This window comes from Alosa alosa, chromosome 1, assembly GCF_017589495.1.
Source record: "Alosa alosa isolate M-15738 ecotype Scorff River chromosome 1, AALO_Geno_1.1, whole genome shotgun sequence".
Classification (NCBI taxonomy): Eukaryota; Metazoa; Chordata; class Actinopteri; order Clupeiformes; family Clupeidae; genus Alosa; species Alosa alosa.
This window is the reverse complement of record NC_063189.1, coordinates 15385331-15409496: the sequence shown is the minus strand read 5'-3', so window position 1 is coordinate 15409496 and position 24166 is coordinate 15385331. Positions and strand designations below refer to the sequence as shown.

The following is a 24166-nucleotide window of genomic DNA, read 5'->3' as shown; positions in this document are numbered from 1 at the left end:
GCAAAGTTCTTGGACTTTGACACCTGTCCTGACGCGGCATTCTACATTGCTTAATGTGAGACTGTAGGTCGGTCAGACACACCACGAGGACTACATTTAAGATAGCACACAATATAATAGGCAGCTGTGAGTGACAAAAATATAAAACATAGCCTAGTTTGTGCGGGGAACGCTTGTGTTGACGTTTTTTGGCGGAGTTTACGGAGTTTAACATAAGGAGGAGGAGGAGTATTACTTTCAGAACCTGTTTACGTGAATTCACAGCGAAAACATGGGAATAAGTCTGCCACAGGAGGCTGGAGTTTTGATCTTGTCCTTGATAGCACCCTTTCTGCTGTGCGGAATGAACAACGTTCCTGCGGTTCAAGAGTAAGATACAATTTAGATTAAATACATCATATAAGAGTGTTAACGGTAAAACGACCATATCGTTTTTGAATGAGGGGTGTGTGTCAGTGTCATACCAAAGTATACCAGTAGAGTGCTCTAGAAACCCATTGTTGGTGTAGTCGTGTGTGATAACATCATATTAAGTGTGTCATATATTTCAGTTCTTAACACACACACACACACACACACACACACACACACACACACACACACAGAGAGAAACACCATGTTACCATGTTAGCTATTTCTTACCTTTAGTCATTATAAGAAGTCACTATGCAAGTGCGTGCAATAATCCCATGGCAGTTATAAATAGGCCTAAACCACTTACAATCAATGGATCAGATTCAGATTAATAAATTAGTCCACTAGAGTTAATGAGCAGCAGTTAATGACCGTAGATGCTATCTGTGAGGACCATCCATCATGTTGAGCTATGTCTCCGCAGACCTGCAGTGATCCTGGTAATGGGAGCCGTGGTCCTGCTGTCAGTCTTTCTTGTGGTCTATCTCACCATGCGACACAAAAAGGATGTGGACCCACTTTTTTATGGTACCTCCTTTCAGTCAAACCCCTCTCTTATTGTGTGTGTGTGTGTGTGTATGTATATTTGTGTATACATAGGATTTCAGTATTATTTTATTCATTGCAACCTTGGCCTGGGTTGCTGGTGTCCTCTATCCACCTTTGTGTGGGGCATATTCATTTCTTCAGGGGCACCTTTCTGCTCTTATTGATTCCTGTGTCACTCTTCATTTGTGTGGCCTGCCCTGCAACCCCAATCCTGTTCACTCACCCCTCCAGTCATCACCAGGGCTGGGCCTGAGCTCACAGATGTGCCCTCTCTGCCTCCACTCTTTGCAGCATTAGGATAAGTCACCCTTTGGGGGACCCTAATATAAATGGGCATCCCTCTGGGTCTGCAAGCCAGCCTCATTACCTTGCTCATACTGCAGCATGAATCAATTTCTGGAAGGAGTAAATTGATGGAGAATAGTTCAGAGAAAAGTCTGGAGGAGGAGGCAAAGAAACAGAAAAATGATGGATATTTTGCTTAGCGTGTGTATGTGTGTGTGTGTGTGTCAGGCGGTGGCATATTGACTAAGTTTGTTTTGTTCTGCAGTGTTTGCAGAGCTTTCGTTCACCTGCATGGTTGGACTAACAAATGCACTGGAGCAGGATGGATACATCAAGGGTTTCATGGGATTCTACCTTAAGAAGGTAGACATAAGACCATTTTGCATACACCATCATATGCACCATCAGCACACAAGCAGGCTTTCACATTCTATGATGCCTAATGTTGAACATGCCCCCAGTCATGATAAAAACCCTCTTTGTATTTCAGGGAGAGCCATATCTCACCACATCGTATGCCATCATGATGTGTTACTGGGACGGCATTGTGCATTTCACCCTCCAGCTCCTGATGGTGCGACGCCTGAGCCAAGGGTAAGGGCCTCTGCATACTCGCCATTCCCGACCTGTAGCACGACAATGTGACGTCACGGGAGTGCCATAACGTAAGGGTGTACAGGGAAGGATGTCTGCAGCTTGTATTGCATTGGGTTTGAGTCTTCAACCTACTATCTACTTAAGTTCATGCCACTAGTTAAAATTTGCTTGTTGCTGTATGACATAAGAATAAGTTCATCTATACACCACATATCCCTGTCAGTGTTACCCAAACATAATGCATAATGTGTTTTCTTATCTTTTGTTGAATGAAGTATAGAGTATAACTTCAGAGTGCTGGAGCAGACTGCCAAAAGATGGATAATGAGACAAAAACATTCAACATATTCTATTAATAATGTACAGACAGATTTGACTGTTCTCACAGATGTCCACAGTCCAGCCTAACCGTAATATGACAAGCCAATCATCTTCCTTGCCTGCAAGGCCCTGGTTGTAGTGATTGGTCTGTCAGTCCATTGGTCCAGTGATTGGTCTGTCATTGTATTGATGTAGCCTATTTAAAACATGGCTTGCCGCCACTGTTAAAAAAAAATCTAGAGGAAGCACTGAACTAACCCCATTGTATCTGTGAATGTGTCAGATGCTGGCGTTCCTGTTCTATGGCCTCCCCATCATGGGGGCGTGTGTGTACGGTCTGAACACATTCAATCACTTCACAATTCAGTCAGTCAACCCTGTCCTTTCCCATTACTATTGGCTACAGCCTGCAGGCAGGCAAACAAACCCTCATGACTGAGGGAAGAGAAACATATAACAGGGTGTAGGGAGACCACTGTGGTGTTACTGATTGTGCTCATGTCAAGGAGGTTGTGTGTGTGTGTATACTGTGCAAGTAGAAGACATGAGGGATGGATTTGGGAAAATGTTCAAAACTCAAAGCACCAGTGCACTCACTGTAACTGTTCCATCAGTGGTCATAGGAGGTGGTCGGTGGCTATTGCCTGGGTAGGTTCACAGACATGGAGCAGTGACAGCAGGGTTGTGCTCAGGGGGACTCCGGGGCCGAATGAGGCCATACTGTAAACACACACGTTTTTTTTTTTTTTCTGCTGTTTGTTCTCTCTGCAGGACGTCGTTCCGCAGCCATGGCCTCTTCTGGGCTGGCTCCTCTATTGCCAATCAGATCGTGTTCATCCCAGGAATCGTCATTGGTTAGTCATATGTTTTCTTATTCACACACACACACACACACACACACACACACACACACACACACACACACACACACACACACACACACACACATATGCTTTCTACTTTGGTAACTCATCTAGAGCAGGAAAGTGGACAGTGGGAAGAAAGCAGATAAGCAGATACATATTCTAGAAATACACACACACACACTGTTTACATCTGTCTGCTACCAGACTTTTTAGGTTTGGTTGCAGGTTTCCCGTCCCGAATCTTAAAAGTGTGTTTGTCTGCTGTTTATTTATTCACTGGTTTTGCTGGGCAGGTAAATATGGCAGCAGTATTCTTCCTGCGTTCTGGCGCAACATCCCTTTCCTGGTGCTGCCCATATACTGTGCTGTAGCACTCCTGTGTCGGCCTAGAGAGATGCCAGTCATCCCTGCAGATGAGGTGAATGCTGAAAGAGAGGATGCTAATCTAGTTAGCATTTATGACCTGTAGTAGAGGACATGCTGTGCTGAAAATTCTCTCAGGACTTTATGAGAGAGAAAAAAGGTTGTGTGTGAGTGTCTTGTGTGTATAGGTTTTTGAATGTGTCTGATAGTATTGTATATATGTGTCATTCCACGTCAGTTCAACCAGGGCCCTCGCACTTAGGTCTCAAAAAATTCTGAAAAAATTACCAGATGTACCTATGTTACCCAGGAGACACACTGTAAAATTACTCTTATGTAAGATCAATACTTTCCAAGATACAGCCAGTTTTACAGGGGGAGGGGGGTGTCAATTTTGTTCGGCCTCTTTTTTTTGTCAAAGTTCACAAGCCCACAGCACAAGAACTAAACCATGTAGGAGGCTCAAATTTTGCATGCTGGTACATAAATAGGAATAGTATGTAGCAAAATCGTCACGTTTGGTCTGGATAATCCTGCATGGTCATAGCTGTCCCTCAAAGTTGATACAAATTTTATTGGAGTTTTTGGCTGGGCTCTGTTTAAGCCTTCAGGATACATATTTGTACTCAACATAGGCTCTTGATTTATTTTCCTTACTAAGATAAGTAAAAACACTCTCACAAAAAGCAATAAACAGAAAATAAATCCCTTCAGGGTCTGAACAGCAGACCTCACAAGTCTGAAAAATAATTTTGGTTATCATTTTCAGAGCACCCAAACACCTTGTGGGAATATACAAAGATTTTTAAAATATGTTTTTCCTTTATTCTCCATGATCCCTTCTTTTTGAAAACACCAATTTGACTTGTCTTATGCAAATCTTTCTTTTTTATTTTCCACCCTGAACATGGGCAAAATGCCCCATTGACATCAACATGTTTTATATAGAGTCACCACACTGCCACCTGTGGTTGTATAGAGTAACCTGTGGTTTCTACTAGGAAAATAAATCAAGAGCCTATGTTGAGTACAAATATGTCTTCTGAAGGCTTAAACAGAGCCCAAACAAAGCCCCAATAAAATTTGTATCAACTTTGAGGGACAGCTATGACCATGCAGGATTATCCAGACCAAATGTGACGATTTTGCTACATACTATTCCTATTTATGTACCAGCATGCAAAATTTGAGCCTCCTACATGGTTTAGTTCTTGCGCTGTGGGCTTGTGAACTTTGACAGAAAAAAGAGGTCGAACAAAATCGACACCCCCCTCCCCCTGTGAAACTGGCTGTATCTTGGAAAGTATTGATCTTACATAAGAGTAATTTTACAGTGTGTCTCCTGGGTAACATAGGTACACCTGGTAATTTTTTCAGAATTTTTTTGAGACCTAAGTGCGTGGGCCCTGGTTGAATTGACATGGAATGACCCATATGTATATGTATGTACATTCATACTTCTGTGTGTGTGCCAATACATGTGGGATCAATGGCCTGTCTGTGAGGGCTTATTTATACCTGTATTGGTTTGTGTTTATCCAGGTGGCTGCTCAGCAGAAGAAGAGTGTGTTGACCCGGCCAGTTGACCTGCTGTTGTCCCTGATGCTGCTGGGAGGGATGGCCTTCACTGTGCTCAGGGCTTTTGTGAGTCTTCGTGATCTGAGTTCAGGACTACTTTGTCCAATGTCCTTTCTGTTTTTGCCATACCCAACTTCATTTCTGTCTGTCTGACATGCAAGCCCACCTCGGAGCATCTTTTGAAAACTCTTGAATGTTTGCCATGTGAATTGTAATATTATGTTCTCGCAATCCCATCAATTTTATCTGTACTGCTCGATTCAGGTGGTTCTGGACTGTCGACTGGACATGTGCTTCACCTTCATCTACCAGTATGAGCCCTACCTGAAGGACAATGTGGCCTTTCCCAAAGTCATGGTGAGTCATGCAATGCAAGTCTGAGCGAACAGGCTGTCCACTTTGGCTACTTTCTCAGTTTATCATATATTATTCCCACTATCTGTAGTAATTTGTTAAGAGGTTTGCCTTGTCTTTGTTGTGTAGTATTGCATGTTGTATTTTCTGAAAATGTGCAAAAAATAAACACATCAAGTAAATAAATCAAGAGCCTATGTTGAGTACAAATATGTCTTCTGAAGGCTTAAACAGAGCCCAGCCAAAAACTCCAATAAAATTTGTATCAACTTTGAGGGACAGCTATGACCATGCAGGATTATCCAGACCAAATGTGACGATTTTGCGTAGTAGTAGTTGTGTAGTATTGCATGTTGTATTTTCTGAAAATGTGCAAAAATAAACACATCAAGTAAATAAATCAAGAGCCTATGTTGAGTACAAATATGTCTTCTGAAGGCTTAAACAGAGCCCAGCCAAAAACTCCAATAAAATTTGTATCAACTTTGAGGGACAGCTATGACCATGCAGGATTATCCAGACCAAATGTGACGATTTTGCGTAGTAGTAGTTGTGTAGTATTGCATGTTGTATTTTCTGAAAATGTGCAAAAAATAAACACATCAAGTAAATAAATCAAGAGCCTATGTTGAGTACAAATATGTCTTCTGAAGGCTTAAACAGAGCCCAGCCAAAAACTCCAATAAAATTTGTATCAACTTTGAGGGACAGCTATGACCATGCAGGATTATCCAGACCAAATGTGACGATTTTGCGTAGTAGTAGTTGTGTAGTATTGCATGTTGTATTTTCTGAAAATGTGCAAAAATAAACACATCAAGTAAATAAATCAAGAGCCTATGTTGAGTACAAATATGTCTTCTGAAGGCTTAAACAGAGCCCAGCCAAAAACTCCAATAAAATTTGTATCAACTTTGAGGGACAGCTATGACCATGCAGGATTATCCAGACCAAATGTGACGATTTTGCGTGAGTAGTAGTTGTGTAGTATTGCATGTTGTATTTTCTGAAAATGTGCAAAAATAAACACATCAAGTAAATAAATCAAGAGCCTATGTTGAGTACAAATATGTCTTCTGAAGGCTTAAACAGAGCCCAGACAAAAACTCCAATAAAATTTGTATCAACTTTGAGGGACAGCTATGACCATGCAGGATTATCCAGACCAAATGTGACGATTTTGCTACATACTATTCCTATTTATGTACCAGCATGCAAAATTTGAGCCTCCTACATGGTACAAAAAAAAAATCTCCACAACACAATATTACCATTATTATTGGTGTTCTTAACTGAAGGAACTACAGTGTTTCCTTTAAGTTTATTTTAGCATGGCGACCCGCCATGGTTTAAATTAAGACCGCCACGGTATCAGAATCAGGGCAGACGCACAATGTAGTTGTACAGTAGTTGATTTTTAAATAATCCTGCAGACGTATCCTCCCCTGCTGGCTGCCGCTCACGTTGCAATTTAACAATAAGTAGCCTAAAACTAGACAGAGGTTATTATGGCCCGTCCAGTTTCACTTCACATATTATTGTATTGATGTAGCCTATTTAAAACATGGCCTGCCGCCACTGTTGAAAAAAAAATCTAGAGAAGGCACTGAACTAACCCCAGTGTATCTGTGAATGTGTCAGATGCTGACGTTCCTGTTCTATGGCCTCCCCCTCATGGGGGCGTGTGTGTACGGTCTGAACACTCCCGGAAACGGCTGGATGCTGGACTGGACCCTGCTCTTTGCTGGAGCCATGACCCAGGTAACTCTCCTCATGAACATCTCGCACGTTGGACAAGGTGATGAAATGAAACCCGGAGGGTGCATGTCCGTTGATCTCCATAACCCTATTCTCCCTGTGTCTCCCCCTCCAGGCTCAGTGGTGCCATATTGGGGCTTCGCTGCACTCTCACACCCCCTTCACCTACCGTATCCCCTCGGATGCCTGGCGCATGGTGATGGGGCTCAATGTGGTGTACATGGCTGTGCCACTCCTCCTCGCCCTGCGCTGTGCCCTCCTCCCTGCCTACTTCATGCCTGTTGTGCCCAAAGGCCAAGCCGATAAGGAGAAGAAGAGGAAGTAGCCTGCCAGAACTTACAGAACTGGACACACACAACAGGAAACGTCCCAAAAGAGAGAGAGAGAGTGTGTGTGTGTGTGTGTGTGTGTGAGTGAGAGAGTGTGTGTGTGTGTGTGTGAGTGAGAGAGTGTGTGAGAGAGAGACTTAATGTGCATGTGAGTGACATCTTGTGACTCCCACCAGCTTCAGATCCTGGTCAGCTGTTGTGGTTTTGGCTCAAGGCTTCCTCTGGTGTTTACTATTGAAGTCTGACTTGACTTGATCCCAAAGGAGATGTTTTGTGTCGCATGGACTACTGGACCCACACCAATACAACCACCTCCTCAGACGCTGGGTTATCTCAGTCCAAGCTTGACTCATGCATGAGGAATGTCACATTTCAGCAGTCCTATCTCTTTGGACTCTCACCTCCTCTCAGTCAGTCATGAGTAATGATTTGGATTCTCTTCTCCTGTCCTGCGACACGGCCCGGTGTGACAACAAAGAGCCATTTGCATCACAGTTTGCATCACAGGTCACCATTGCTGTATCAGTGAAGATAACGATGAGTGATAATGGTGTGTGCGTGTTCAGCGAAGGCCAAAGGGCCAGTTGAATCATGTTCTTTTCTGGGGCCTATTGCACAAAAGCAGAATTAAGACATCCGGGATAAGTTACTGAGCTGCGCTCAATGAATCCAAAACAAGGGTGTACAGGCTTAATTGGTTGCACAACGAGCAAGCCAGAATGAGCAGACACGGATTCATCAAGCCAGGTGAAACCTATCCTGGATAAGTGCACGTTCACGGCTCCCTCAAATAGACACCGCCACCGATCACAGATTCACTGATTCGCCATGGCAACTAGAGTGGCTTCATTGCTTCTTCTACGGTGTGAAGTAGGTAGCGATAGCCTTTTCACAACAGCAACAAACAGCAACACCTCTGTTTGGGAGAATATTGCAACTAGTTCCGTGACCACCACCCGCAAAATTGTTAGGCACTACCGTGACGTCACATTGTCGCATGACAGGTCGGGAATGGCGAGTATGTAAAAGTTAATGATCACAAACGTTTAAATAATGACAGTGGGTCTAGGTGTATGTGATGACAATGTGTAGTGGGCAGTGGAATAACTATTGGTTTCCGTTTGTGGTGACTGCTGACTGAGATAAGGGATGAGATTAATTAGATCCTAGAATTTAGCCTGGTCTGGAGCAGGCTAGCTCCACAGAATAAATCGCCATGGTAACTTATACCATAACATATCCTGATGCCCCCTATCCCTCTTTTGTGCAACTGGATCACAGATAAATTGAGCCAGGATAACCAAGATATCCCGGCTTAATCCCTTATCCTAGTTTTGTGCAATAGGCCCCTGGTTTGTTGTTGATTTGTTGTTGGTGCTGTTATTGTTGGATTTGTTCTTTTTAGTCAGCATTAAAATGTGATCCAGTTTTCACACAAGAAGCCTCTGTCAACGTTGTGTGATCCCATTTTAGTCACAGTGAGCATGTTTTAATTTTAGATGCTAGTCTGAATCCATTAACACTCCACTGGGGTGTGTTAGCTGTTGTGTTAATATGTAGTGGCAACATAGTAGAAATAGTGATTCATCCCAAAGTGACAGTCAATCCACAGTCATTGTGTCTTTGATCTATATCAGTCCCGTGATGTGGACTCAACCACCCCCTCCCTTCCCCTTTGATAAACTCTCTTTGCTTTTGTTGCCATCAGACTGGGAAAGAAAGTTCAGAGGTTGACATGGCTCAAACACACATACAGCAACAAAGGCAGAGCATCTCCTCAGAAGTGATAACCATCTTTTTCTTTTTTTCCACCATGTGTTATTTGGGTTCAGTGAACTTCATCCTCCACTGTAGCTCACGTGTCAGGCAATGGGTCCTCTGGTGGTGGTGATGTCAGCAGGCTCAGTATGTTGGTTGCTGGCCAGTTCACCTTTGGCCACCCTACTCCAGTGCCCTACACTCTGATAGGGAAAAGTCCCTCTGGCTCAGGGGTGGGTAGTAACGTGTTACAAGTAACGCATATGAGTAAAAAAAAAGTATTTTTTGCGAGGAACAACAAATTACTCAAGTAATTTTTGAAGGGAGTAATTGTACTTTTACTTGAGTATAGATTTTCAGTACTCTACCCACCCCTGCCCTGGCTTGTTCTCACATAAAAACCCTCAAGGGTTCTACATGGAACCCTTTGTATGTGTGTTTTTTTTCTTTGTTCTTAAACCATAATATGTTTTACCAAAGAATGATGGCAAGACCATGCTTTCCCTCAGATACTCTTTTTTTTTTTTATCTGTGACTGACCAAGTAGGCCTGTTTATGTCACAGGGGAGAGGGTAGGCACTGACCCTATAAACCCTTTCAACAATAAAAACAAAAACAATGCTTGAACATTCTATTTGGTTCCCAATCTACTTCCTCTGCATTAAGATAACATATGGAATGTTAAAAAGGAAGTCTTGTGGGGCCAACTATGATGCTGATAATGGAACTCTCTTGAAAGGGTCTATAAAGAATGAAGACGAGTGTAAAAGGGCAAACATCTACCATGTAAACATAGTCAATATAAACATTTCCCCATGTAAACATAGTCAATGTAAACATTTCCCCATGTAAACATAGTCAATGTAAACATTTCCCCATGTAAACATAGTCAATGTAAACATTTCCCGCTGAATTCAATTTCATCACCAGAAGTCTGCCACTGCACAGAGCATGTATGTCTTTACCAGCATTGGCCTTAAGGTGGAGCTAAGTTCTTCTAGAAAGATTGACTTGTAGAGCAGTTCTAACAGTGACTGCAAAGAGAGTAATGCTTGCAGCTCTTGATGCTTTGGAGAATATCAGTCTCTCACATCAGTATTATTAATAAGCCATTAATAGACATTTAGTGTGTGTTACATGTAAGTGTGTGTGCACCGTGTGTCTTATGTACATACAGTATACATTTGTTTCTCTATGTCTGTATGTGCATGTATGTGTATATGTGGAGTGTCATCTTTGGTGTATGTGTCTGTTCCTGTGTGTGTGAGTGTGTGTGTGTGTGTGGGCGAGTGGATCAGAGGGAAGAGCTCAGTCCCCCGTTTCTAATGAGAGTGGGTGGAAACGCTGTCTCTGATCTCGGCAGCCCTAGGCCGCTGGATTTGTGACTTTGCTCATTAGCAGTGGAAAGAAACGAGCTTGGCACAAAACAAAGCACGGGACTGCAGGGAAGCGCCTTTCATCTGCAGCGCATCCACGCTCCAACCCTACAGCAGCCTCGGCAAATAGCCGTGCGTCTCAAGCCCGCTCCCTGGACGTGTGTCGGAACTCAGACGTGCGGCTGAAAGACGGCTGTGAAATGCAACCCTAAGCACACATTAGAAAGGGCTTTTGCCATGTGTTTACTGCCACGGCTCTATATCACTGCTGATGAGAAGGCACTTACCAATATGGGATGGAGATGCCAAGAGGAAAAAGGTGCTGTTGGATGCAGGTTTCTTTACACTTTCTTTATACTTTCCTTCTATCAGTCTTGAGTATACTGTATGTTTGTAACATGACCCCAGGCCATACCTGATGTGAGAGATGGGTATTTTCATATGTATGACTATAGTCTGTACCACTGTCCCTCCTGTGTAACACTGGATCAAGTGTATAGGCCTACCCCTTCACTCTAGCCCTACATAAGGACACTTCAATTGAACATCTAATATGGCATAACTGAAGTATCTAGGTATGTGGACTTCCCATGACTTCCCCAACACAAATAATGTAGTGTGAAATCTCCTGTTGAAGATAGTGAGCGCAAATGGCAAGGTCCTGTTGCACAGTTGTGTAGTAGAAAATGCCATCAAGTAGCACTTCAGCCAGAGACTGAAAAGTTGTCGTGGCCAAAAGACCCATTGTGAGGAATCGGTCGAGACTGCTGCTTTGTTTTGCAATGAAGTTCCACCCAGGCTTAGTCAGTTACTTCTGACTGAAAAGTGTTTGTATGGTAAAATAACATCAATATTAGGATTGGATAGTGTTGCTTTAATGTCTGTTTGTCTCTTGGCAAAGGCCAAGGTAAAAGTTGAACCTCTGGCTCAGGTAGTGGAAGTAGAAAAAAAAAGAATGATAGAAATTGTGAGAAGAGAGAATGTGAAAAAGGATGAGAGAGCATCTTGGCTGCTCAAACTGAAATTGGATGGCCTGTGCTTGTTTGTAAAACACACCCCTACACACACACACATACACAACACGCACATACGCACACACACACACACACACACTGTATTCACTGAGAAAGTGGGAGAGTGACAAATGTGAAAATTGCTTCTGGGAGTGTGATGGAATGGACAAAAATTGGCCGCTTTGGGGGAGTGCAGAATGAAATCAGCAGAACAATGGGGGAGGCGACTTGAGTAAATCCAGCCCCATCAAGAGCACAAAGCCGCTCAATTCGCCCTCACTTATCCTGGAGTGGCAGGGTTAGGAACAAATAGGTGTTCTGCAGGAAAGAGCATTCAAGGTGAGAGAGAGAGAGAGAGAAAGAGAGAGAGAGATGACAACACAGGAATTCAGTAAATACTGTGAGTGAGACAATGAATAAATATTGTGAGTCTGTTGGAGATAAATGCTTCCCTGGTATTTTACAGCTCAATGAGAGGGAGAGTCCAGATAATTCCTATCCCTTGAAGACAGATCCATTGAGGATGGAAATGTGTCTCTCATCTTCACTCAGTAGCAGAAAACGTCCCACTCATTGTAGCCAGCTTCACTGATCTGTGAACCAGCTGGTATTTACTCACCTGGAGTAGGGAAGAGAGGCGAGGTAAACGGAGATTGTAAGCTTTAACAACGGAGCAGTGTGTGGGTAGTTTGTATGTATGTGTGTGTGTGTGTGTGTGTGTATTTGTCCCTAGGATAAATCAAAGATTTGTCACACTACATTACATCACTAGCTTTTACGTCTGAGCAGTACAACAGAGTGAGTTTGTGTACGTTCAGAACGCCCCCTCCACAGGTAAGGTCAAGTGTCAAGGTCTCCCCATGGGGTGCCCTTCCAAAGGGACACGCTGCGACTATGTCACTGGCTAAATGAAGCATGACACCCCAGCAGGAAGTGTGCTACTGGGAGCAGATTGACGACATCGCCAATGAAGTAGACAATCACCCGCCTGCCTGCAACCTTTCCCCTTAAATTCACCTCACTGGTCTGCCATAAGCCATGCAGCTGAAGAGTTTCTGAGCTTATGACATCCATATGAGACACTGTATGCTTCAAAGCAGCAGCTGGGTGTTTTTGTTGGAAACTAGCAATCTCACTACTGAAAAGGCATGCCATGCGAAATCCTTACGAGCACAGATGAAGGGCTTGCGAGCATGCTAACTTGTGTAATTTGGCAATATACTGTAATTAGCGATGTTGTGCTGCGAAAGGTTTTTTTGTCTGACCCAAAACACAGTGCATAGTCCTTCTGTCCTTCACCTGACTACATGAAAACTGATTTGACGTTGATACCAGTAGTAGTTGCCTATAAAACACATGCATCAAAAAGTGGAAAGATCTAATGACCTAACTATGTTGATTAACTACGTTTGTGATAACTATAAAATGTATATATCACAGTATAGCAGGCCCATACAACTGAATGTATATATCACAGTATAGCAGGCCCATACAGCTGAATGTATATATCACGGTATAGCAGGCCCATACAGCTGAATGTATCACGGTATAGCAGGCCCATACAGCTGAAGTCGATAGAAATAGATGTTTTTGTATGAGTCAGTGTGAAAAAGTTATAAAAGGATAACCGTAATTAATTTGGCGACACAAAATAATAAGGAAAAGTAAACAAGACACTCGTTACTCACAGACTGTACTGATCCAATCAGCTTTATTGTTTGTTTTTTTCCCGCTTAATAAAGAATGTAACACAGCAACAAGAAGAATAGAGGAAAAAATACCAAAAAAGATGAGAACCTCAGAGACTACATTCATCACTCTCCTCATTGCTCTCCCACAACACACACTCTCTTTATAGCACAAGCTGAGAGATGGTGTCTGAGAGCAGACAGAAGAGAAAAAAAAAACAAACATGAAAGGAACAAAGGCATCACTGCTGAGTCATTGTTCTTCCTACTTTGCCTTCAGTGGAAATCCACCCGACGGGCTGTGTTTCTCTCAGCGTCGTACCCACTATACTGACACTACGCTGTCTGGGGCTGATTTACAGTAGTGTATATGGTGTGAGTGTGTGTGTAGAAGAGCGTGTGAATAGGGTTAGGTCATCAGGGTCAGTAAAAGGTGTGTGTTGAAGGGGTTCTGTTGAAAGTGATGCTGGAGATGGTGGTGAGTACAGAACTGAACTGACTGGACAAACTCTAGGGCACCTAATGAAGAACGCAACCATAACAGAGCATAACACAGCAAACATCACAGTATTTACAGAGAGGGAGTTCACTCAACTGGTTAATATTGTTCTTTTTCCCAATGGGGTCCTTACAAAAAGGATAAGGGGGGATCGGGGAGGGTAGATATGTCAAAGGTGATTATTTAAATTATGCAGAATTGACTGGAAAGGTCTCTCTTGACCAGACATTCATGATGTCATCGCTGAAAATGGTGAATGATTTCTGCTGAACTTTTCCACACTGTATAGTCTGTATAGTGTAAGTCACCACATAACAACACAAGTTTTATTCTGTGTTGCAATATGGCCTCTGTACCATGGGCCAAGTGACGAGGTCATATGCCCCACCTCAGCTCAGTTTACAACTAAGAACCTCTCGTCAGTTGGTCCTATAATGAGACTAACAATATGGAAACTCTAAAGTGAGTCAAACCTGTGTGAGGGAGACAAGTGAGAAGAGTGTGTGTGTGTGTGTGTTTGTGTCCCTGTGTGTGTGTCCCTGTGTGTGTGTGTGTGTGTGTGTGTGTGTGTGTGTGTCTGTGTGTCTGTGTGTGTGCCTGTATATTTGCATGTGTGTGTGCATGCTTTGCCTGCTCACATTTGTGTATAGTTCAGTGAATGGGGTGGGGGTGGGGGGTGGGGTGTATGGGCGCTCAACAGGTGACTGCTCAACAACAACAAGCACAACAAACACAAAAGAAATAACTGTGGATAAAGTTCAACAAAGACTGTCTCATTGTCTCATACACACAAATACTCAGACTTCTACAGTCATATACAGCAGGTCAATGACACAGAGCACACAGAGTTTATGTGACACTATTTCAAAAAGAGTCCAAATCATTAAGTCGCTGAAGAAACTTTAGTGCCAGGCCTGTAGTACATCTCTATTGCTGTGTGCTTTGTGAGCTGTGACACAGCTGAATATGGGCTGTGGCTCTGCCTTAACTAAGATTGACAACAAAGAAACTCTCAACCAACAATAACCAATTCTGTTCTTCAGGGATCCTTTTGATACCCCAAGTAGAAAATAAAAGAGACAGTCCTTGTGCCATTATCAAGCCTGCAAAAGCTGCCATAGAGAGACATACTCAAGAGAGCGAGCTATTCCATGCTTTTGGAGATGCCGAGTCCCATTGGAAAAGGGAGTTAAATCATATCAGTGTTCACAAGAGCTAGTAGATTCATCTATAATGGTAACAAACATTATTAATGCCACTAAAATAGAGTACACTCCTACATCACCCCAGGCAGCCATTGGTATTCTGTATAGTAGACTGGGTCTATTATTACTGCTAGAGGGTCTGGCCTCATGGCTTTCCACAGGGACTGAACTACAATGGATGTTTCCATTCTCAAAACATGTAGGAACAGGGCTTTAGTTGCAGATTAGTGGCCTTAAATTAGTTATTTCAATAAGCTCAAAACTCCAGGTGCAAATGGAAAGTAGATGATGTCCTAAGGGCAGAAGGACAGATGGAGAGAGGGGAAGAGAAGGAGGGAAAGAGCAAATGGGATACAGACAGAGAATAACAAAACAGGGGTCAAACATCGAGAACCGTCTGTGTGAGGCCATGATTTTTTTTTTCTCCATGTCATTTCCCCTCGGCCATGAAGCTAGGTACAAGGTACCAGGTGAATAGGAAGTGATGTCACACTGCTGGAGCTGGCGTTTGGTTCAGTAGCGGCCGTGGCCCTCCTCGCGACCCCTGTGACCCCCGCCCCCGTGCCGGCGGTGCCTCCGGTGCTCGTGGTGCGATCTGTGATGCTGCCGGCGGTAACGGTGGGACCTCCGTGCTGCGGAGAACAAAGGGCAAGATAAAACCACCATGTCTGTTTCTGCACCGTCATTTGGTCCTCGGCCGTCATTTGGTCGTAATTCGTCCGCCGCTCACGGCCATCGGACCCGCCACCTCAACACACACCGGCATGGGAGTCGAACGCTCTAACCACTAAGCTAAGAGCCCAGGCTTCCAACTCAGCGGTTAGAAGCGTTCTTAAGGTTAGGGGTGTGAGGATTTACACGCGCAACTAGCATGCTAGCTCAGTTCGCCTCCGTTACACCAGTAGAGACTGACTTGTGGAGACAAAGGGCAAGATAAGTCATTTGGTTGTCTTCCCGGTAGAGACTGACTTGTGGAGACAAAGGTTGGTTAACAATGTCACACAGACTTACTTTCCTACACAGGCTGCAGTTTAACAGGGGCAGGCCTGGTTAAGAGGTCAGGTTAAAAGTCCAGATTACTCACACTTTGTGCAGATGATCTTGGGCCTCTCCCAGGTTCCATTGGCGCGACAACGGATCGTGGGGATGTGTCTCTGGAAGAACCCCTCAGCACACTGGTAACGGACCGTGGCATGGACGTCATAGTGAGATCGTCGCCGGCCTACTAGATGTGCATTTTCCACTGATGGCGGAGTCCCACAGAGCACTGCAGACATCAAACACACACACACACACACACACACACACACACACACAGATTTTGGTTGGAATGCATGGGATGCTGAGGCAGAGCACTGGAGGCATATGTCAAATGAATTACTAACCAGATAGCTGACTAGAAGCTCACATGAGCTCTGTAATATCACAAAACTGGAAGTCTTGACAAACGGGAAAAACAAACTTTCTCACATCGGTTACAGCAACTGAGTTGAACATGATTCAAAAAGCAAGATGTGGATTTCAGGGATTGTAAGCAAATATGTACATCTTATGTTAGAGGGTCTTGATGAAAGCATTGTATGTATACTATGCTAATAAGCAAATGCAGGTACATTTGGCTGATAAGCAAATGAAGGTACATTTGGCTATTTTAAGTATGACTCATATTTATCAATATTGGACTGAACTAACAAATGTCTCGCATCTGGAAGTAGTTTGCATCCCTGAGCGCTTCCCTAGTATATCATCATCATTGCTGGAGAGAGTGCTCCTGTATCACATGAACGTCTGCCTGTCTGACAGGCCTACGCTGCAGGTGGTCACCTCGGGCCTCGTGAGGGGCGCCTGTGGACAGTGGACGAGGAGAGGCACCCTGTGGAGAAGGACACAGAGTCCCCAGAGGCTCCACATACCCTGCACGCACAGGCAAGCAGGAGACGGAGCGACGGGCCAAGACCCTACAGGGCCCGAGACGAGAGGCCCACATCCTTTACTCTCTCAACCTCTAATTTACATCACACATTTACATTCTGCTCTTTCCATTTCTCTCTCTCTTGTTCTTTCTGTTTGTGTGTGTGTATATGTGTGTGTGTGTGTGTGTGTGTGTGAGAGAGAGAGAGAGAGAGCGAGAGAGAGAAAAAGTGTGTGTGTGTATTTATGTCTTTATTTATATATCCAGGAGGCTGTGAGCTGCTGTTGTATAAATACAGGAGATCCGGCCTTCTTCTTGCTTTCTCCTCTCTCATTCAAAAGTGCAAAGCCTTCCAGTTAGTTTAACAAAGGAAAGGAATCGTGGGAATTGTAGGCGAGATGTGAAGGCTGTAATTGACAGTCTGAGCTTCATGGAGGAGAGAGTAGGGGGTTGAATGGTCTCCTTCAACTTCTGACATGGTTAACGGTAGCCTTCTATACGGAGCTCAAAGAAGGTGGGATAACATGCATACATTAAGACTTCAGAGAAAGAGTGAGAGAGTTAAGTCTAGCAACCAAAGCCAGGCCTATTGGTATGTCTCTCAGGGAATACGTCTCTCTGATAGAAGAACATTCTGGAAGCCTCGGAGGAGGACCTGTGTGCACAGAAGTATTCCTTATTTAAACAAAGAGAGTGGATAAAACCCATAAAACCCATTTTATACCATTTTTAAAATTCCATATCAAAGTTGGATTGTATCATTTTGCTATTCTCTTTGTAGTGCTGCTATCAGGCATGTCTTAATTAGGCACTGTAAGATGGTGGACTGTAGCAAGTGCCTTCTGATGAGCGTCGCAGCTTTTGATGTCTGGCGACAGCGAAGTCCCAGGGATGCAAAGGTCTTTTTCCCCATATGCACACTCACTTTATACTGCAAAGGTCTTTTTCCCCATATGCACACTCACTTTATACTGCAAAGGTCTTTTTCCCCATATGCACACTCACTTTATACTGCAAAGGTCTTTTTCCCCATATGCACACTCACTTTATACTGCAAAGGTCTTTTTCCCCATATGCACACTCACTTTATACTGCAAAGGTCTTTTTCCTCTCTCGCCTTATCCCCCATATGCACACTCACTTTATACTTCAGGGAGTTCTCTGGGTTTTCATTACTTCCTTGTCTTGGGTATTAGTTATGTGAAAAATAACATAATCATGTTTATTTATTAGTGTTTGTATGTGTATAGTATATTGAACATATTTCCCAAGTAACAGCACTCTAAAGATTTGTGTCCACAGCAGCGGTTGCGGCTACTATGCTCTGTCAGTTTCTACTATCTGTGCATTGATTTCTATCAGCGGAATGAGAGTGGACATGAAATCACAATCTCCACACGGATGATTGAGTACAGTAGCCAGAAGGAAGCAGCCTGGATGGAGATCAATATCCACTTTGGTTACAGGAGACAGAGCCATATTTACAGATGGACTGCACTAGCCTTGGCCGAATGAGCAGGAGGACAGAGTGGGAGAGCAGGCGGACGTGCGCTGTCACAGTCTATCTGTTGGGTGTACACTGGGAGACAGACGCTGGCCACTGGCTGCACGGAATGAATGCTGATATTGGAGGGGAAACTTGCTGACTGTTATTTAAGAATTTCATCACACTGAAATACGGCATGAACCCAAGACAGACAATTGATTGGCCTTGGAGGGTCATCATTACTTGTTTTTCAGACCCTGATCAATGACAGATTAATAGGTCACCCTACAAAAGGAAGGGAGACAACAGGAAGAAGTCCCCTGCTTGTTGTACAAACCACTTGCAGTTGGTTCACAGTGATAATTATTCCATGGAGGTGGGCATGGGCAAATCCAAGACTTAATCTTCATGCAGGCAAGTCAAGCTTCTTCACACTGGTCATTGGCATTTTTCTGTTCAGTATTTAGTCTGTTTGAACACCATGATGTAAGAATTTGCAATTATTTGAGGTATGATTTTGCAACTACTATTAGTTGGTGTTTTTTGGTCTTCAAATTCATTATTGTTTCATTTTAATGGATCCATTTATAGTATATGATAGTTCATGCCACTGGGATCAAAAGAGCTCCTCTACAACCAGATGACTCTCTGGCTGATGGGCATTGATTGTGGTGGGGCTTTTTGGCTTGGTGCTTGTGCTCACCGGTGCCTTTCTTGCAGATGTAGGGCAAGTTGTAGTTGCATGGGACATCGTTCCATTTGCCGTCCTCTCGGCCGATCATCACCACACAATCCTCACCGCCTGCAAAGAAGTTGTCCGGCTGGTTCTCTCGCCAGTTCTCAAAAATCTGTGATGAGAACCAAGCAACCAAGATTAGATTCAGCTCCTAGTGACAAACAGTGTTGAAGTCAATGCCAACTACCACAATAAATACTTAAAAAAGACAATTATTTCTCCTTCACTCATTCTTCTACATATTATCTATCATGTCATAAAATGGATAAATGTTGGCTGGATGAGTGTAACTTACTTTCATTGCATTGAGTTTTTCCATCCTACGTAAACTCAAGAAAAGAATGCATTCTAGATGAATGGGTTCGACCTTATATTGTGTGTACACAAGACTTCTTCCAGCGACCTCATTTTCACAGAGTAGTGATTTTGTGACCAGTTAGCCCACTTCAATTACTGACTTGAGTCTCATTGATGTGAAAAATGTAACCAATATTCTCCACTGCAAATTGCCACTTTTACAGTTGATTGACTTTCAATAAGCCCATGTCTGAGATGCAGTGAGTTAAAGCAGTAGGCTAGCATGTGTGGGTAATTATGGATGTAAAGATCATGTTGCAGCACAGTGGCCGTATTTAGATGCAGAGGGAGGCGGTCAGACGCCCTTGTGGTCTCACCAGGTCCATGTTGTCGGTCCACTGGAAGTCTTCCTCCACTGTGCGGTCATTCAGTCCGATCCAAGTGTTCTCCCGACCCAGACCTGAGAAGAGATTACACACACACACACACACACACACACACACACACACACACACACACACACACACACACACAATAGAAAATACTCAGCATTTCATCAAGGGACAAAAATAAAAGAACACCTAAATTGGGCTTTAACATCTAGCAGAATGAGGACATGGTAAAATGCCCTGTCATCAGCTGGCCTTAAAGATGGATGAGCCTCTCTGCAGAGTGTGTCCCTTTCCCTGAGCCCCCACACACACACACACACACACACACACACACACACCATTACAAATCAGGATGGAGTTGGTCTCCTCCTGTGCTGTTTTTTTTTTTTCATTTTGTACTGTTTTGAAACAGAAGTACAGACGTTTGTACTATAAAGTATTGATTCACCTTCCCCTGCAAAAACTGACTCAACACTAGCTTTGATTGGCTCTTTGAGAGAGGCATCATTTGAGTCCAGGAGTCTGGCTAATGGTCAGGTTTGGGCTTCTGTGTGCTGAAACAACAGAGCTATTCAGGGGGAAAGGCCCACATGACGCTGATGAAATGTTTGAAGTGAGCTATGATGGACATTAGTAATTAGCGCACTGGGAGGCAGCCTGCTTTCTCACAGCACTAAATATCCCCTGATGGCACAGGGGAAATCGGATGGCTCAGAAGAAGTTCCTCATGATTACAGACAATTTGGCACAGTGTCAGGAGGCAGCCTCATTAGCCTCACACCTGAGGCCAATTTCATTGTGCTGTTAGCCACAGACTAATACCCAAACATCAGACCACATCCAACCACATCCAACCACATGGGCCACTCAGATCTAATATATTACATCTCCTGTAATGGCTGAAATGATTGCATTAATCTCAAAGAAGGAAGGTATAAAATGGAACTGCAATGCATTAACAGAGCCCCTTGGCTAACATCAGTAGATTTGCATCTGTAACAAGGGACACAATTGTCACACATGAATTCGACAGCCCTCTTGGTGACATTCAAGTGCATTGGATAGTTGAGATGAGTGGTTGTTGTGAAAGGTGACAGGGATTACGGACCGTTGAGGAAGTCCTGCTCCAGGGAGGACGTCACGCTGGCCAGGTGACCACTGTGCTCTCGGCAGTCTTTCTCTGCGTCCTCCCATGTGTGTCGCCGTGGAAACAGACGGTAGCAGTGGCCGTGGAACTTCTTCCAGCCGTGCTCACATCCTTCAGTGTCTATAGAGGGACAGAGACAAAGAGAGGGAGTCAGAGAGAGAGAGAGAGAGAGAGTGACACAAGGGGAAGGGAAAGTGTGGAGGGTAAGTGCATTTTGGAGGGACGAGAGGGAAATTAAACACTGACAACAAAGCTGAGAATGGGAGAATTCAATTGCACGCCATTTTCCTTGCAAAACACATTTCTCAAAAGTCATTACTGTCACATAAGAGCGTAATAAAGAAGCAGGGCTGCTGAGGAAGGGCAGATATTGTTATTAAATCTTTACAAGCCGCACATGAGGGAGAAGACTGAACAATAGCATGAGGAAGAGGAAATGAAGTGAAGGAACTAATACAAGTCAAGGTCAGGGCATCAATCTGGTATGTGCTCAATTCAGGATCCAGGCTTAAACCCTTAGCCCTCTCATTGCCATGCTAGGAGACATTACTATAACTATAAGCCTTGTCAATGCATCTTTATTGTAACACAATGTGCTGCATAACTAACACAGCATGTGTGCCCTGGGTGGATTCAGCTTGATACAAAACTGCTGAAACGAGAAAAAAAAAACACTCAGTACTCTCTAGTGCCAAGTTTTCCTTATTATCAAATGGAAAATGAAGCTCTGCGGCACAAGGTGACTCGGCAGCACTCCGTGTGCCACTAAATGTTGGCCAAATAAGAAATCTTCCCTGAGTGAAAAGAATCCCTCCCCTTGTAGTGCATGCCCCTTGATGATTGGCTGGACTCTTGTCACTGTTCATAGAGCTCAGACTGGAGGATGTGAATCCGGTTTGAGCGGGATGGGGTGGAGCGATGGAGAGGAGGAAGAACGGAAAAGTGTGTTACGGAGGAAGAACGGAGAAGTGTGTTACGGAGGAAGAACAGAGAAGTGTGTTACGGAGGAAGAACAGAGAACTGTGTTAAGGAGGAAGAATGGGCTGGTGTGTTACGGAGGCCGAGTGAGGCAGCGTTCAGAGTGGATTTGAGGCGAACGGCGTGGGTAGTATCTGCCTTTGCAGCTTCCTGTTAGCTGGTGCTTGTGTGGAGTGCTGGCAGCTGCTGTCAGGTGAACACATTAGCAGAGCCACAAATGAGCAAGAGAGAGAGGGAGACAGAGACAGGAAATGACAGGTGTGTGGAGTGTGAGTGAAACAGAGACAAAGATAGAGAAACAGAATATAAAGAACTCTCTCTCTCTGTGTGTGTGTGTGTGTGTGTGTGTGTGTGTGTGTGTGTGTGTGGTGGGGGGCTGGGAGAAATTACAAGGTGATTGAGGTGTAAGTGTGCGTTTGTGTGTGTGTGTGTGTGTCTGTGCATACAGTATATGTGAGAGAGAGCGATTGAGAGTCTCAAAATAAAATTCAAAAGGGAGGGAGAGGGGGAAAAGGGAGAGAGAGGGGGAAAAGGGAGAGAGAGGGGGAAAAGGGAGGGAGAGCAGATGCATAAATGAAAAAGTGATAGAGAGAAGGAGGGAAAGACGTGTGATTAAAGTACTGCAGGGTGATAATTAACATCACACCTGTCAGCACCTCTCTCTCTCTCTCTCTCTCTCTCTCTCTCTCTCTCTCTCCTTCCCTCATCCACCCTTCATTTACCACAGCTTTCCTCAGTGCTTCAAATGGACATGTCAAACCCAGGAAAGGCACCCAAATTTAGTTTTTTTAGTTTAATTTCTGGAAGACAGGTCCATGGAGATGGTTCTCTGCAGACATGCTGCTGAGTCTAACGTACCCCGTTGTAAAGTGCAGGTCTTGTTGAATATGTGTGGGCATCATTAAAAGACAAATACTCTAGAGCCTGTTCTCCATTAGGACATTTGTTGGCAAGTAATTCATTTCTTAAAAGAATTGAACTCAAGTGCCATTAGATAAAGAAGCCTCCATTACAGAGTCCTTAATAGAATGCTTCTGGGAAACTATACAGAGACAAGTCACAAGCACTGACATAGCAAAAGTAGTATAGCTCTATTATGTCACTGTGACGAAGCACTTATCTTAAACCACTTTTGGAATAAAAGGTATTCCTAATCGCTATAGGAGGGGCACTTACAATCGATCAGACAAACCAAAAAAATCAATCAAAATGATCATCGCCTGCTTGCCTCATAAACCTGATAAGATGATGAGTGTGGCGTCCTGCCACCTCCGCCCCACATCTCCCTGCCCCTCACTGGCCCAAGTCCAGGCAGGGCTGAGCGGCCTGTGTGACGCCCATTCAATCAGTACTCAGTATTCATAGGGGGTCCTCTGGCGCGCTGACCATGCATGCTTATTCTGTGCATTAGTCAGGCACGGTGACTGCACAGTCATTAGGCCTGGCGGTGAGCACCGTCCAGGGGGCTGAGGACGAGAGCCTGCGACGAGAGCCTGAGACGAGAGCCTGAGAGTCTCATCCAACTGGGCACTTACGTCGCTGCAGGAAGGGCTGCCGGGGGGGCGGGGGGGGGGACACCTGAAACCATTGGTGCTTGGAATCTGAGGCAGAGATGGTTGCAATGGCTCAGTCAAGGACACACAAGCATGATTGGTTGTGGTGGTGCCATATTATTTGTGAGGTACCTTGTCCAGACACAAGACTGAGTAATTATGCTGCATTCATGAGGTCTGGGAAGAATAGGTAAAACATTTTTTCCCAGTGGAAAATTCCTTGTAAATACCACCTCATTTGGGAACAAAATCTGGGAAACTTGGGCAAAATTTAGTTAACAGAGTTTCTCAGTTATGGACTTGTGGTCACTTTGTTGTCACTTCATAGTTCAATTTCAGTCCATGTGGACTTTGATGTCCAGCTATTTTAATGTGAACTTGGCAATTAGCAGTTTTTGTCACTTGAATGCTGTATACACTTTCCCAAGTAGTTTATTTAGGATTAATGAGCATATTTCTAACCTTTGTTGTGCATTTATGTTTTCCCACATTCTGACAGCAAAGCACATGAATGCTTGCAATTGGAAGAACAATGTCATCACTGGGAACAACCCATTATTCCCAGAGCCCATGACCGCACCAGCTCATAGAGATGAAAATGAGCTGATATATTAGGCGGTCAGGGCTAGGCTAGCACAATTCCTCATGAGGTTGAAATTATCCATGACTTTAAAGGAACCGTATGTAAGAAATGTATTTCAATTAATCATAA

The 24166-nt window shown here is 44.0% G+C and overlaps 2 protein-coding genes across 2 annotated transcripts in view; one reads left to right on the top strand and one right to left on the bottom strand.

Moving 5' to 3' along the window:
* The first annotated feature begins 61 nt into the window (after window positions 1-61).
* Window positions 62-7429, top strand: tm6sf2a (transmembrane 6 superfamily member 2a). The gene is made up of 10 exons (XM_048243240.1): window positions 62-369; window positions 839-942; window positions 1514-1611; window positions 1739-1842; window positions 2938-3020; window positions 3326-3450; window positions 4938-5039; window positions 5238-5330; window positions 6969-7088; window positions 7201-7429. Exons 1-10 carry the CDS (start codon window positions 272-274, stop codon window positions 7408-7410), a joined length of 1137 nt encoding a protein of 378 aa, XP_048099197.1. The 5' UTR covers window positions 62-271; the 3' UTR covers window positions 7411-7429.
* Window positions 7430-13253: 5824 nt separating this feature from the next.
* ncana (neurocan a) overlaps window positions 13254-24166 on the bottom strand; it is a 75662-nt gene continuing 64749 nt past the window's right edge. Inside the window, exons 12-16 of the mRNA XM_048259059.1 lie at window positions 20885-21043; window positions 19762-19844; window positions 19055-19199; window positions 16038-16220; window positions 13254-15585 (exon numbers count right to left, since the gene is read on the bottom strand). Of these exons, the coding sequence (XP_048115016.1) occupies window positions 15467-15585; window positions 16038-16220; window positions 19055-19199; window positions 19762-19844; window positions 20885-21043 (689 nt within the window). The 3' untranslated portion in view covers window positions 13254-15466. The remainder of the gene's footprint in view (window positions 15586-16037; window positions 16221-19054; window positions 19200-19761; window positions 19845-20884; window positions 21044-24166) is intronic.

Coding starts and splice junctions, on each gene's coding strand:
- tm6sf2a (XM_048243240.1), top strand. CDS start 272: ATGGGAATAAGTCTGCCACAGGAGGCTGGAGTTTTGATCTTGTCCTTG. Junction 370..838: donor AACGTTCCTGCGGTTCAAGA/GTAAGATACAAT, acceptor ATGTCTCCGCAG/ACCTGCAGTGATCCTGGTAA. Junction 3,451..4,937: donor CAGTCATCCCTGCAGATGAG/GTGAATGCTGAA, acceptor GTGTTTATCCAG/GTGGCTGCTCAGCAGAAGAA.